This window comes from Lycorma delicatula, chromosome 13, assembly GCF_047948215.1.
Source record: "Lycorma delicatula isolate Av1 chromosome 13, ASM4794821v1, whole genome shotgun sequence".
Lineage (NCBI taxonomy): Eukaryota > Metazoa > Arthropoda > Insecta > Hemiptera > Fulgoridae > Lycorma > Lycorma delicatula.
Window position 1 is genome coordinate 285,272 of NC_134467.1, and position 16,605 is coordinate 301,876.

General features: G+C 36.0%; 2 protein-coding genes across 2 annotated transcripts in view; one reads left to right on the top strand and one right to left on the bottom strand.

The window, feature by feature from the left end:
- Positions 1 to 7,987: 7,987 nt before the first annotated feature.
- On the top strand, positions 7,988 to 8,389 carry LOC142333992 (uncharacterized). The gene has a single exon (XM_075381658.1). It carries the CDS (start codon positions 7,988 to 7,990, stop codon positions 8,387 to 8,389), a length of 402 nt encoding a protein of 133 aa, XP_075237773.1.
- A 4,728-nt stretch (positions 8,390 to 13,117) lies between these two features.
- LOC142333993 (uncharacterized) overlaps positions 13,118 to 16,605 on the bottom strand; it is a 142,121-nt gene continuing 138,633 nt past the window's right edge. The window contains exon 11 of the mRNA XM_075381659.1: positions 13,118 to 16,200. Coding sequence (XP_075237774.1) covers positions 15,046 to 16,200 — 1,155 coding nt within the window. The 3' untranslated portion in view covers positions 13,118 to 15,045. The remainder of the gene's footprint in view (positions 16,201 to 16,605) is intronic.

Consider the following 16,605-nt stretch of genomic DNA (forward strand, 5'->3'; position numbering starts at 1 on the left):
TTATGAAAGCAAATTATATGTCTGACTGAAAGATTGTTTCACCTATTCAGCATTTTATATCACTCTTGCTTCATCCATCTTTAATAATTGTACTTCCCAAATAACAAAATTCTTCTACTTCCATAGTCTTTTCTCATCCTATTTTTATATTCAATGGTTCATCTACTTTATTTCTACTACATTTCATTACTTTCATTTTGTTCTTGTTTATTTTCATGTGGTAGTTCTTGCATAGAACTTCATCCATGCCATTCATTGTTTCTTTTTCACTTTCATTCAATCATTTTTACTTCCAGCTAGAATTAATATATCAACTACTATGTAGCATCTCTATCTTTTCACCTTGCACTGTTACTATGGATTTAAACTGTTTATTAACATCATTAACTGCTAGTTCTATGTGAAGATTAAATTATGTGAAGTAACAGGGATAGAGAATATCCTTGTCTGACTCTCTTTTTTACGATCTTTAATTGTTACTGTTGCAGTTTGGTTCCTGTAAATGTTAGCAATTGTTCTATCTTTATACTTGAAATCTAATTTTTTTAAAATGCTGAACATTTTATTCCAGTCTACATTATCAAATGCCTTTTTTAAGTCTCTAAATGCCATGTATGTTGATTTATTTTGCTTTAATCTTCCTTCTACTATTAATTGAGCGCTAAAATTGCTTCCCTTACCCTTATACTTTTCTGAAACCAAATCGGTCTTCTCTTAACACTTCTTCCATTCTCTTCTCAATTCTTCTATACAGAATTCTAGTTAACATTTTTTAATGCATGAGTAGTTATGCTAATTGTTTTGTATTCGTCACATTTATCTGCTCCTGTTTTCTTTGGAATCATGACAATAACACTCTTTTTGAAGTCTGATAGAACTTCCCCTTTTTCATAAATAAAATCACCAGTTCATATAATCTATCTATTGCTTCCTCACCTGCACTGCGCAGTAATTCTGCAGGTATCCTATCTATCCCAGGAGCCTTTCTACGATTCAAATCCTTTAATGCTCTATTAAATGATGATCTGATGGTTTATCAAACTGAAATTTTCTTTGTATTTATACGAGGTATGTGATAAAAGTAATGAGACTGACTTTTTACTTACGAAAGTTTTTATTTTCTTTTTACAAAAATATTATCCCCTTCAAAGTAGTTCTCTTGGGCAGCTATACACTGGCGGAGGGCGGAGTTGTTGTTCACACTCCTGGTAGCAGCGCTGGAAGGCTTCAACTGGTTGGACACAGTCTTTTGAATGTTCGACAGATTTCCAAAATGGCGTCCTTTTAAGACGTGTTTCAATTTCGGGAAAACAGAAAAGTCACAAGGCCTCAAATCAGGTGAATAGGGGGGGGGGGGGGTTTTGAGGAACCGTAGGAATGCGTTTTGAGGTAAAAAATTCCGTGATGGAAATGGCCGTGAGATACGGGGCATTGTCATGATGAAGCATCCATTTGTTTGCAATGTCTGGTCTTACGCGAATCACTCTTTTCTTGAGCCTTTCAAGGACATCTTTGTAAAACACTTGGTTGACAGCTTGTCCTGGAGGAACAAATTCTAAATGCACGATACCCGTACTGTCAAAAAAGCAAATCAGCATAGTTTTGATCTTTTATTCGCTCATTTGACATTTTTTTCGGTCGAGGAGATGACGGAGTGTGCCACTCTTCGCTTTGCCGCAAGATCGTAATAAAATATCCATGATTCATCACCTGTGATCACACGATTGAAGAATTCTAGGTTATTGTCAATCCTGTCAAGAAGATCAACGCACACGTTTCTTCGATTGTCTTTCTGTTCCGTTATAATGTTTTTCGGCACCAATTTCGCCTTTTTGCATGTCCAAATCGTTTGTTAAAATTTGATGTACGGTGAAAGTGTTTAAATTTAACCGTTCACCCATCATTCTTATTGTTAAACGACTGTCTGATCTCACAAGAACCCTCACACGCTCAACGTTTTCGTCAGATTTTGAAGTCGAAGGTCTCCCTGAGCGAGGTTGATCTTCAACGTGTTCTCGGCTTTCCAAAAATGATTTGTACCAGCGGAAAACTTGTGCTCTTGATAAGCAATGTTCCCCATAAGCCTATTTCGACTTTTCAAAGGTCACACTCGCAGATTCCCCAAGTTTAACACAAAACTTGATTGTACAACGTTGCTCTAAATTCCGATGCTCCATTTTCGTAACACACAACTTCACTGATGGCGCTGTCAAAAATAATGTGTTGGCTGAACGGAGTTGAAACTGGTACTGAGCATGTGGAAGGGGTGAAAAAACCGGTCTAGCACAGACCGGTAGACACAGCGTTGCCAGATCGCTCGCAGTGTTATCAATCTCATTACTTTTCTAACATACCTCGTATATGTAATATTTTTCTAATACATTTAATTTTATGTTATCTTTGTTGATTTCTAATATTAACATTTTTTTTTTAATATCAGAAACAAAATGTTTATTATTATCCAATAAAATATATATATATATATAAATTTTGTCTCACCGGGCCATTAAAATTTTAAATATATGAGTTACTCCTTCCTACTGGGAGCTATATCCAGGAATTGAACCTTACAAATTTTTTTCGGGATGGGCAATACTCTTTTGTTTTCTTCTATTAATTTTCGTGAAGACTGTTGGCTGTGAAGTTGGATGGCCACTGGAACGCCCTACATGAACGTTTTTGCAGATTCCATTGCAGTCTGATGTCCCTGGTACTGTACATGTGCTTTGTAATAATCGTGCGTATTCTTTTACTTAGTAAAAGTTCTGATAGAAAAAGAACCTCGACCACCTCTCATCGTTCTGGCTGACGGCGGAAACAACACAATATCTACAGAAAGCACCTTTGAGTCGCTTTGAGTAAGCTAACCGTGGTGAATATGCGTCCAAGGACTGGTGATTGAATTTCCTTGAAATTATCTTTGAAGGTCCCACACATTTCCCTAGAAACCTTTTTTCTAATCGACCGGTATATTAGTACTCGCCAAGGCCGACAAAGTTCCCATATTATCTTTATAACATCCGTCGACTCCAATTTCACTTTCACGTTGCACATTGGTATGAACTGTAGAAGAAGGCCTCGTAGTCACAGCGTTTGTAGCGACGAGGTGCTGCCGATTTAGGAAAGCGTTTTGTATGGCTGTTTCTAGTGACACTAAATGGTCAATAGAAGATCGTCCTTGTCGACAACCACACTGTTATGGAGATAGAAAGCCATGTTTCTCCAAGTACCATGTAAGTCTGCGGTTTACCATTCTCTCCATTATTTTACACAAAACGCTTGTTAATGAAATAGGGCGGTAGCTTGAGGGGTTCGTTTGGTCTTTACCAGGTTTTAGTACTGGTATCATAAATGCTTCTGACCAGCCGGGTGGGAAGACTTGTTCGGAGAATAAACCGTTGAAAATATTCAAAAGTTGTTGTAGTGCCGAATTAGGAAGGTGTGAAAGCATGGAAAGGCGAATGTTGTCCGGTCCAGGGGAAGTGTCCCGTGAGTTTTTAAGTGCATGTAACAATTCTTTAAATACGAATGGAGTGTTTAATTCACCAATGTTTAACGATAATACTTCTATTTGTATCTTGTAACGTTGAAAATCGTTATTATATGATGAGGTGAGAGACACCGAGCGGAAAGATTTTGCTAGACTATTTGCCACTTCCGAGGATGATGAAATGAGTTCTCCTTCATCAATAAGACCAAGAATAGATTGTTTCGGTGATCCGAAAATTGCACGAATTTTCTTCCATACAGTAGACGTGGGAGTAGTGCGTGAGATAGTGCTCGCGTATTTCGTCCATGAATTCCTCTTAGCGTCCAAGAATACTCGACGGCACACCGCTCTAGCCCTGCGGTATAAATTTAGATGTTCTGTTGTAGGCCTACGATTACATTTACGTAGTGCCTGCCGTCGATTCCTAATAGCATTTTTGCAATCATCGTTCCACCAAGGAACGAAAGGTCGTCTAGGATTACCCGATGTTTGTGGGATATATCTGTTGGCATTCTCAAGTATCATGGACGTAAAAGAAAAATACTGGTCGAGAATGTTCGTTCCATCGTCATACTGAGATTGGAATGCTTTATGGTATCCGTTCCAATCTGCCTTTTCAACAATCCATCTCCGTGGCCTTCTTTTAATCTCGCAGTCTACACCGAAACCAATGATAATTGGTTTATGATCACTGCCGTGAAAGTCATCACAAACCGACCAATTAAAATGAGGGAGCACATTCGGTGAGCATATGGAAAGATCAAGGTTAGATACAGTACCAGTTGATAAGGACATAAATGTGTGTGATCCATTATTCAGTAGGCAAAGGTCAAAATCTTGTCTCAATCTGTTTATCATATTTCCTCGAGTGGAGCAGAATGTTGAGCCCCAGAAAATATGATGGGCATTGAAGTCTCCTACTATTAACGATGGAGATGGTATTTGTGTGAGTGCCGGTTCGACTTTGGGAATAGGAACTTTCGTATGTATCATACTGTTTGATTCACTAACTGCGACGGAGGACTTTTTATTCATTTTTGTCAGCTCTGAGATAGTGGCTGTAAGTTGATCAGATAGCATCTGAACAAGTTTTTTAAGCTCATTGCAGGATCCGCACTGCTGATTATTAACATTTGTAGGAATTTGTTTAGATGTAGCGGTAGCAAAAGATACGTCTGGTTTAACCAGGTTCCGTGAATTGTTTATCTTTTTATATTCTCTACGTGCAGGAAAAGATAGTTTTTGCTCCCTACAGATTTTGAGAATTGCCTTTTCTTCTTTAAAAGTTGGGCAATCTCGGGAGCGGGCTGTATGTGGACCACTGCAGTTTGCACATTTTTCACTTTCTTCGCAGTTAGTGTGGTTGTGACCTTCTTTACCACATCGAGCACAGATCTCAGTTTTAGTGCAAGATGTTGTAGTGTGACAAAAACCTTGGCATCTGAAACATCGCCGTGGGTTGGGTATGAATGGTCGTACCCGAACCGAGAGGTAACCCACTTTAATCTTTTCTGGTGGAACAGGGAGATTGAATGTTAATATAAGAGACGGTGTTGGTTCTTCTGTTCCGTTCTGCCGTTTCATTATACGTTTCACTTCAACAACGTCTTGGTAGCAAAGCTCATCAACTATTTCCGAGATATCTATATCTAGAAGGTCTTTACAAAAAATTACACCCCGGCTCGTATTTAACGTTTTGAGGCATTCTGCACTTATATTTATACCACCCATATTACGGAGACGTAAGATAGATCGACTCTGTTCATCGTTGAATGTTTCAACCAGAATCGATCCGTCGCGTAATTTCCTGATATTCTTCGGGGAGCCACTTGCACCTGTTATCTTTTGTTAATTAAGAAAGGTGAAATCTTTTGAAGAATCTCCTGACCATTTCTGAAAACAAAGAATCTAATATATTTATATTTCGATTCTAACAAGTTGTGGTTCTCTTCAGTGGGACTTTTATCCTCGTCAGACAAAGCTGACCGAGGTCTCTTCACAAGACTGTATTTGGTGGTTTTTTCAGATGGACCACCAACCATCATTGTGTTTATTGTTTGAACTGAAATTTTGGTCCCACGATTACCGGCAAAAAATGGACCACTCCAGCAGAGCGCACGCGTACTGGAGCTAGAGCTAAATAAAACTGGGTTCGCCCTGGTGCCCAGAGGACATCGTTCGAGACTCACTACGTAGAGCCATTCACCCATCGGCACGATTTGTTCCCACCTTGGGTTACGGTTGCGTTTCGTAAGATGTCGCAACACCACCGAGTGTAAATGTAAGAAATATCAGTGTAGGTTGTTGTTGTGTAATTGTGTATGTTGTAATTTATGTAGTGTTCTTGGTTTAGTATATGTGTATAATGTAAAGTGTTCCGCAGCTCATTGTATAGTGGGAAGGAAAGCTGCGGAGGCTAGGCCCGTGGGGACGCCAAGCCCCAAAGTCATAAAGAATAAGACTCCCCGTCGGGGGGCGGGAGAGATGCCAGCTAACCAAACAGTTGGAATCCCTCGCTCTATCAATGGAGAGTTTTGAGGTCAGAAACAGGTAGTGATCACTTTGCCACGATATTTTCTTTTGATGATATACGACCGGTGGCCGGGAGCACACCAAAGCCGCCGAGATTGTCTAAGAAGCAGGTAGAAGTAGTAGTCGATAAAATCGCTCGTAAGCTTATGGATGGCAGAGAAGTTACGCCTTTTGTGCTTCAGGAATTAATTGTCATGGAGATGGGGAGGATTCTTCAAAACATCAGGGTATCAACCTGTTTACTGGTGGACCGCAGAGATCGCGGATCACAGGCGGATCCTGCAGTTCTGGCGCAGAAAAAATCTAGGCTGCGCAGAATAGGCGGAGCAGTATACGATCATGCTGTAAACATGTTTGCTGATGCCAGGCGGTTACTAAATCACCTTATAAAATCTAGTAAGAGAACACGTTGGAGGGAGTCATGCTTGGAACTGGACTCGGACCCGTGCGGACGAGCATTTCAGATCGTCAGGGGAAGACTTGGGAGACGTTTGCCTGCCCTTACGGCCAAGACTGCTGGAATACAACTACGTACACTTTTTCCGGTGGCTGAATCGGGGTTTTCGGAGCTAGTTGAATGCGGCCCAGGATAATTCACACAACATGAAGTCACTTTGGCGGTTTCTAGACTCAGGGACAAAAAGAGCCCGGGTCCAGATGGTATCCCTGCCGCTATCCTCAAGGAACTTGTGCTGAAAGTCCCTTGGGAAATGACAGATGTGGCAAGTTACTGCTTGCAGAATAGGACCTTCCCTGATTGTTGGCGAGAGTCGCGCACTGTGTTTTTGCCTAAGAAGACTGCCGATGTGGAAGTGATCGGTTACCGCCCATTGAGCCTTATACACAATATGGGCAAAGTGGCTGAACGATTAATCGCAGAGAGGTTACTGCTTGAACTGGAAACAGGCGGGGGTATGCATTAGATTACTAGCTGGGCTTCAACAGTCAATGCTGGCACATAGCGCACCAGGAAGATTCCTTTTTTGGTTATGTTGGATATCAGAAATGCATTTGGGACCATCTAGTGGGACTTCTTCATGGCGGCTTTAGTCAGAAGGCGAATAAGTCCTTATATTAGGAGACAGATTTCCGAGTACCTATCTGAAAGATGGACCACGATTAGTACGCTTGATGACAACATAAGATACCAAGTTCACGGCGGTGTCCCCCAGGGATCGGTACTGGGACCATTACTTTGGTTATTGGTCATTGACGACGTACTACGACTTCAGCTACCTGAGGAGACGGAAATAGTGGCCTACGCTGATGATTTAGCGATACTTACCTGTGCGGGATCAGAAGATGTCCTCGAACAAAGGGGGAATGACACTCTTGAGATTGTAAAAGACTGGCTAACTGATAAAGGATTGACACTTTCAGTAGATAAAAGTCAATATATTATGCTGGCAGGAAGGAGACGGCTTAGAGATCTAGAACTTAAGATAGGGGAACATTTGTTTGAACGTGTCAATCAGGCTAAATATCTGGGAGTGATAATTGATAAGGCCTTGAGCTTTAGTGCTCATATAGTATATAGATGCGAGAGAGTCGAAGGATTACTGCAAGCCCTAATAAGGTTATTAGCTGATAGGGACGCTCCTAGATCGTCGAAACGCCGGGTTATTATTTCAGCTGTGACTTCTGCTTTATTGTATGCTGCTCCGGTATGGAGCAGAGCGTTAGGTACAACGAGAAATGTTAAACAACTCCAAAGCCTGCATCTTTTGAGTGTAGCTCAAAAGACGAGCTCTTGAGTGTAGCTTGCGGATATCGGACGGTTGCTTATGAAACTGTGTGTGTGTGGTTACATCAGTACCACCTATTGAGTTACAGGTGCTGGAACGGTTGTACAGGATTCAAGGGATTGGTAAATAAGAGGCTGCTAACACAAGACAGAATTGGCGAGATAGATGAACACAGATACAAGGATCCGCATGGACTAAAAAACTGATTACGAATCTGGATATGTGGCTTGATCGTGCTCATGGGGAGGTTGGATACTATACAACTCAGATGCTCACTGGGCGTGGTTGTTTTGAGGAATATCTCTTTCGCTTTGGCCGGAGAAGATCATCTAGCTGTATGTATTGCCCGGCGGTCGATACGGCCGAACATACTTTATTTCATTGTCCATATTGGAATGAACGCAGAAGAGCTGCTGATATTCAGGACCTTAATACTGATGCTTTTCTGAGATTTTTGCTGATTTCATCAGACAATTGGAAGAAATTTGAGGACTTCGCACGTCGGGTTTTAAGAGACAAAGATGAAGAAGCTAGACGAAGAGGTTATTTAGAACCGTCTGCTTTTTTTTCTTCTGTATTAGTATTAGAAAACGTTTATTGCTGGTTGAGTTCAATTGAGTGATTTGTCTTGCTTGTTCCTGATTTAGTGTGTGGGGAAAATATCAAGACCCGGCCCTGTGGTTGGTTATGTGCGGCTTTGCCATGCACGGCCGTTCTGCATGGGTTAGAGGCAGGCAAGTTAAAGACCGAGACCCGGTTTCTGGGGCGGTGGGCCGTGGACGGCCGAACTTGGTTCGCAGCCTCGAAGGCTAGAGGCAGGCAAGATAAAAAAAAACTGTAGATCCTACCGGAGGGGTTGACCTGCCGTGCTGGATTTACTGCCGGCGGGCGGGGAGACCCCTTTAGAGTAATAAGGACACTTCCCCTGGGTTGCGTATACTTCATTGGATATCCGACCCGGGGAAGTAAGGGGTTAAAAAAAACTCAATTAAAAACTAACAACTGGGTATTGATTTGAGGGGGGAAGGAAGGATTTTGAGAGAGAGGGGTAAGATTTTTGGAAAAATCGGGGGGTGTAAAAATGCTCCCCAAGAAAATTGGGTGGGAGTGTGGGTAGGGGGGTCTGGCCTAGACCCAAAGGGTCAAAAACGCGAAGAAAATACAAAGAACATATAAAAGAAAACAAATTGGTTAAATACAACTGTTGTCAACTCCCGCCGCTGGAAGCTCTGCGGTCGTGATGTCCTGTACTCTGCGTGGAGCGCCACAATGACTATAACCTCTATGTTGTATCAATGCGCCGCTTCCTGCAATACTTACACCACGCCACGTGTTTTTATTATACACTAAAAACTTTAATTACTATTAAACTAATAAATAAATATTAATATTAAACTACTCCTAAATAAACATATAACGTCAGCAAAGTTCCCGCCACGTGCTTAGCCTAACTTAAATAAAAATGCTAATAACTTCGCTTCCCACGAACCGATTTAACTCAAACTTTTTTGTAGTACTTTCCACTATCGTTTCCTACAAACTAATAACACTTATATAACCATAAACATTGTTTAAAAATTCACTTATACTACTGCACTGTTTGCCGCCACCGTATTTAACACTAAAACTTAAATAACTTTGGTATTTTTCAACCGATTTACATAATTTTTTGCACCAAAACACTCAGTCTAACCTACATTTTAATAATTACAACACTAGAAAACGATAAAACTACAATAACCCGTAAAACTAAGACCACTCCGGGAGCTGCTTCCAGTCTTGAGTTCCGTAATCAACTCCACAAAATTAAACCTAGACCAAATTTTTTACACAAGTCATAGTTTTGGCACTAACTAAAATTTCTGCCTAGTTTCCCCTTTAGAGCACAATTTTTAACGGTTTTAAAATGCTTATAACTATCTTAAAACTACTCCTACAGCTACGAAATTTAAACTGATATATCCCGGTATATTTTCTAATTTTTAACATTAAAAGTCCACGGCTAGAAAGATTGTTAATAACCAATGCTACACCGTCACATAGTCGCGTACGTTAGCAATACGGACTGCATAAAATTACTTATATAGACTAAATTATCGCAACAACTTTTTTATTATCAATAAAACTTCACGTAACTAACGTTTTTGATAACTTAAAATCCAACTTAACTAATAAAATAATATTTACAAGTAAATTATTAATATGGCTCGCCACGTGTTTTTCACTGTATTTTTAAAATCCCTACAACTTTCTTAAACTTAAAAACTAAACTTTCCGCAATCGTAAATCTCTACAATCACTCACCACACGTCAAATTTATACAAGAAACTAGTAAAATACCAGTTTTATAGGCAAATTACTGGAGCACCAAAAATCGTCAAGTAATTATGACAGAGGATCTCGCGTCACTAACCTTACTTAACCTTTTTTTGCAGTTTAGCCTCCGCGAATCACAGTCAGGTATTTCTTCAGAGGATGATATGTATGAGTGTAATCTTCTAATAACCATTACTAAGATGTGTGGTTAATTGAAACCCAACCACCAAAGAAACCGGTATCGACGATCTAGTATTCATATCCGTATAAAAGTAAATCTCTTTACTAGGATTTGAACATTGGAACTCAAAATCAGCTGATTTGCGAAATTCGTTCACCACTAGACTAACCTTATTGGTCGAGGTTAACCTAACCTAATAGTCGTCCACTTGGCATAAAATCAATCAGCAGTATGCCAAACCGATCCCAAAAGACTGTGGCCATCAGTTTGTATCCAAATGGCTGTGGCTTGACCTTTGTCGGTCTGGTTGGTGACTGAAGATGATGTCATTCACTTGACTACCGTTTTCTCTCTGGCATGTAATACAATATCCATGTTTCATCATGGTAACAAACAAATTAAGGAATTCATCACCTTTTTCTGTTAGCTCATCAAAAATTCCAAAGCAGATCCAATTTGGATTTTTTGTGGTGTTCTGTTAAGATGTGCAGAAACGTTTTTGAAGCCTAAATGGTCATGAATAATGCGATGAATAACATCTCTTGAAACATCAGTGAAAAGGACCAGGTCTTAAATTGTTGAGCGACAATCTTTTATGATTTCATCATACACATATTTCAACAAGTCCTCGGTGATTATCGAGGGCTTTCCTAAACATTCTTTACTATGCACATTAATTGTTATTTTTAAACCTTTCACACCATCACCATACACAGAAACCAACTGCATATGAATTTCAACCGGCTTAATGTTTTGATGGTTTAAAAACGATATCCACATATTTCACAGTCGATGGCAAAATCAATTTTCCTATTCATTTAATAATGTAATCACTCACACTTAATCAAAGATACTACAAAATGACAAGTTACAGACAACAATGCAGTGTACACTAACTAGTGTAGCCATGAACGACACAGGTTCACAAACCTCAAGGAGAGATATTCCCCAGTGATCCTTATTTTGGATATCACTTGTAAAAACACACTCTTTCCTAAATCTGTATTAAGGTGTTATGCCACACTAATTAGTCTTAAATATAATCAAAGCTACTGCTATATTTTTGTAATACTTAATATTAATCCTAATATGATTAATGTTAATAAATAAAGAAATTTAATCTAAAAATTGGTGGAATACATTTATTAGACAATCATGTTTAAAGTTCTTCTAGAAGGTCCAAAGTTCTCAATTTATTATTAAATTGTTTTGAGAACATTCTACCTGATATCAAAATCCCAAGTATGTATAAGTCCCAGTAGTCGACAGGAAGCAGCAAGGCTTCCAAGGCTATCCAAGGATCTTCCACCTGCACAACTTCACCGTTGTTCCTGAAAGACTCTGACTTTGACCGCCAGGTAACAGGACGACTCTAGCCTGACACAACTTCTGTCGATAAATATAATTATATTTTTTATCAAAAAGTTTCTTTCACAAGTATAATTTCAATATTACCACAACCTTGGGAGCAGCACGGTCCATTCAATCACCAGGGGCTAGCTACCTCTTATTCTTTTATTAATCTTTCTTTTTAAATTTCTAATTTAAGGATATTTCTTTAAATATTAAAGATTCATATACAATTTTTTTTCTTTTCCAAAAAAACACTTAATCATTACCCGGGACAAAAAATGTCCATTTTCAGACAAGAAAAATGTTAACAAAATAAGATTAAAACTACAAAGAGAAAATATGATAATAACAAGACTAAAACTAAAAGAACTGTAACCATTAAGATAAAATATACTATACGAGTAAAAAAATAAAACCAATATTTATTGTTGGGAGGACATCAAATTTTACGGAGTATATTTTTATTTTGTAGAACAATACCCAATCTAGTATATTCATATTATTGCCTAGGATGTAGTGAATTTTCCTTGGTAATTTAAATTTACAACATAAGACCACATAACACATGCAATCCACAAACACATGGTACACAGTCGAGTATCGGTTACATCGTACACAGAGAGGTGCATCTTCTGCACACATCAGATACCCATGAATAACTCTGGTACGTCCTAACTAGAATTGGCAGAGGACTACTTTTTTTTCTTTCTGCATGAAAAGTTCCATGGTAACAGCATCTTTGATGTGTCTGAGTTTATTATCCACTGCAGCAATCCTCCAGTCGCCTTTTATTTTCATAGATTGAATAAAATTTGTCTATTTAATATTTTATATCAACATATCAATATTTTCTTAATTAAAAAAAGTTTACCTTGAATCCCCCCCATTAATATTCTAATAACATTATTATTATTTTTATCAATATAATTGTAATAATTTGATAATATATTATAATTGTAATAAATTGTAATACAATTATAATTATACAATTAATAATTGTATAACATAAATAGGCCCAAATTTGTCCTATTTTATAAGAGATGAGATAGCTGTGCAGATAGCTGCAAAATTTTTACTGTTTTAATTCAACTTTCAAAAGTAAATATTTTATTTAAAAAAAACTACAGTATAAAAACTATTTAAAAAACTGCTTTCTCCCATGATATACCCGAATCCGTGGTATTTCAAACCATGCTATTTTGGGCTTCAACTGTATAACACATCCATTTAAATTAGTACAAATTTCATGTTATCATATGACAGAGTGGTAAATTACCAGCAAATTAAAAAAATTATCAAAATGAAATTTTTTGATCAAATCACACATTTGCAAATTTGATTAAGACTCTTAAATCGATAAACTAGTAACTATTATTAAATATTTATTTTGTTTATACATAACAGAATCTAAAATATAATATAATGTCTTATGGCAGGACTGAATTTTTGAAGGCCAGTAAATATGATCTGTAGACAAATTTTTTAATACGTTAAAAAATCTAATATTTCCGAGTTTATTTTAATGAGAAAAAAGTGAAAAATTACAGCAGAAAAGAAATAGTCATTTATTACAGTAATACAATACATTCACCGTCAGACAACTATTTTGTCAAACTAACCAGACAACTATTTTCACATTACACAGTATAATACTTTGGCTTATGAGAAAGAATCTTATTAAGTTTCAGTTTTTAATTTTAATTAATTAAAAATGCATCTAAAAATCTTCTGACAAATTAATTAAATTTAAAATTTCCTTAAAGAAACAATATTACTTGCTGAATAGTTTCTTCTTAACACCCATTACACAAAATTGAATTTTTTGCATACTTAACATAAACTTACACAAAGAGTCCAGTTAGTTACAGACAGAAAAATGAAGCAAATTATTTTTAAAATATTAAAAGCTGCAACAGCTTTTATTTAAAATAATAATTACTGGTGAACAGTCACTTTCTTTCCTACCTAGTAACACGCCTTTAGTTGTTTGTTCAATATTATTTCTGTCATTGAAATGTTGTACAACTGTAAAACAAACTAGAAGAGCATATATTTCTTTTACCGTGCTGGTGGAAGACAAATAAAAGTAAGAAAATATATTTTAAATGTTAACCAAAAAAAAAGAGAACTAATTATTTATCTTTAAGATACACCAATAATTTAAAATTATGTGTGAAGTTCATAATTTTTCAACAGGCAAAAGGTGTTGATCGCATTGACAGATGAAAACTTGAAATTAGTCATCCAAGGTATTGAACAATCTTTGAAAATTTCAAGGCATACACTGAATTAAATATTTATACTACCAGTATTTTATGAACTTAAAATCACATCTCTATTGCCTTTTTCTAAGAAAGGACTACTTTGATCGGCAAATACAATTTTTAGAAATGTTTTTAATTTGCAAAAACAGAATGAGACTTCCAATGTCATACTACTTTACAGATACATAAAGCTTCATTTAAATTTAATGGCCAAGTAAACAAACACAACAGCATTTATTGAGCGATCCTAATCTGCATTTAGGAATGCAAACAGAACCTAATTTCCTTGATAAATGTGTGATTAGGAAATTGGAGTGAAGCTTGAATAAGAGTCCTCACTTTTTTGAAGTTACTGCAAGCGGAGAAAAAACGTTGTACGATATATGAACTGAACTGGACTGAATTTGACTGAACCGGCTTTAAATGAAATCTATATAATCATTTATCAACAAGATGATGCTACACATATTACAGTTTAAATTTATATAAATTCCTTACAGTAACTACCCAAAATAGAGTAGAAGGCAAGCACAATTAACTGTCCAACAAGGTTTTGTGATCATTTACAGTATGATTTTTCTTTGCAGGATACACTAAAAGACAAAATTTATAAGTTATAGTTTAATAATAAATTTATCCTTCTTATGATGAGTCATTAGAAAGTGCAGCTAGCAGTTACAAGATTTATATAGAAAAAAAAGGTAAACATTTCATCTTCTTGTATGTAGATATTTGTAAGAAAATATTTTAATATATTAAAATCCTTTTAATTTTCAAAACTAAATTTCATTTATTTTTTAAAAATCGACTTTTAAAAAGTGTTAATTTATTGTATACCGATTTTCTTTATTTGTCATGTTATATAGTTTCACTGCTGTTATTTCATAAACCGATTATTTTTTTTTATCAATATGCACCGTACCATTTCTCTTTTTTATTTGTAATTTTCAACTTAGAAATGCTGTATTGAGCAGGGCTCTCCCGTGGTTTTTACTGCTTCTTCCAGGTGCAGGGGTAGTTTGTAGTAACAGTAAATGCAAGAGTAGTTTGTTTCTGTTATCCATGAAATACCTATAGATAGATAGCAGCAGCACATCTACCATTTTTTGATAAAATTCTTATATATTTACATTACATTCTAATCTAAATAAGTACTTTTTACAATTACATACATTCTTTCTCATTTTTATGATGTCTATTAGTATGTTTATATAAACTACTTTTACTATGGTACCATTTATCACAAAATGAACATTCATACTTCCTTTCATTAGTATGTAAATTAATATGATTATTTAGAGTAGATTTCTCACTAAACGATAAATCACAAAAAGTGCATTTAAATTTTCTTTCATTAAAGTGAATATTAATATGTTTAGTTAAAGTACTTTTAAGACCGAATGATTTATTACAACAGCTACAATTGTACTTTTTATCTCCTGTATGAACAGTAAGATGTGCGATAAGATTACTTTTATGATTAAACCGTTTCTCACAATAAAAACACTGATATTTTGTTTCATGCGTATGTATATTTAAATGCCGCAACAATGTGCGTTTTTGATTAAACTGTTTATCACAGTAGCTACACTTATACATAACACTATTTGTATGTATATTAATATGCGTTATTAAATTACTTTTACGATTAAAGGATTTATCACAATAATTACAACTATATCTTTTATCACGCGTATGTATATTTAAATGACGCATTAGATTACTTTTATCGTTAAACGATTTATTACAACAACTACAGCGATATACTTTATCACCGGTATGTATATTAATATGCGATATTAGACTACTTCTAGTTGTAAATGATTTATTACAATATTTACACACATATTTTCTACTATCGATATGTAAATTTAGATGTCTCATTAAAGTCTGTTTTTGATTAAATTCTTTACCGCAAAATTCACACTTAAATATTTTATTTAATGTGTGAATATTAATGTGTGTCGTTAAATTAACCTTTTGAGTAAATGTTTTATTACAAAATTCACATTTAAATCTGCGATCATTAGTGTGTATTAATAAATGAGTTTTTAAATGACTTTTACGACGGAATGTTTTTTGACAATATTCACATTGAAATCTTCTTTCTTGAGGTGCATCAGATTGTTCCAAAACTTTACCGCTCTGATCAGTATTAATATTGGCCAATCTTACATTGCTAATGATATTATCCCTATTTTGTTCAATATAGTTTTCTGAGTGGAAACAAGTGTGTTTAGTAAATGTTGAACTATTTTTGAATATGTCTGAACATAAACTGCAGTAACTTTCTTCAATTGCTTCTTCCTTTATAAAAATCTGAAATACAAAACAAAAAAAAATATCAGTAGTAGAAAAATTCCAAAAAAATTTGAAAAGAAAATTAAGATATTGTTAAGATAAGCATCTTATTACATTTTCAACATTTAATTGTGTAATAGTCAAAGCCTGATTCTGAAAATCAAAAGACGGTATTAAAAATTTTAATTGCAAAAATAATTTTAATTCAGTGGTGATATTTTACTCGTATTCTTAGGATTTTAAAATGGGAAGAAAATTGGTCAACATCCAATCATCTGTCCACCTTGCTGCTATAGCCATGTAGTTCTCTGTCCCTTTTGCTCTCTGTGCTTTGTGATAAGGTCACTGGAGACCCATCACTTCAATGCTGTTCATCTGTAAATTTCTTAATGACTATTGCACTGTAAGTAACAACATATACCT

Bases quoted from the DNA above. Each gene is read 5' to 3' on its own strand.
- LOC142333992 (XM_075381658.1), top strand. From the start codon at position 7,988: ATGTGGCTTGATCGTGCTCATGGGGAGGTTGGATACTATACAACTCAG.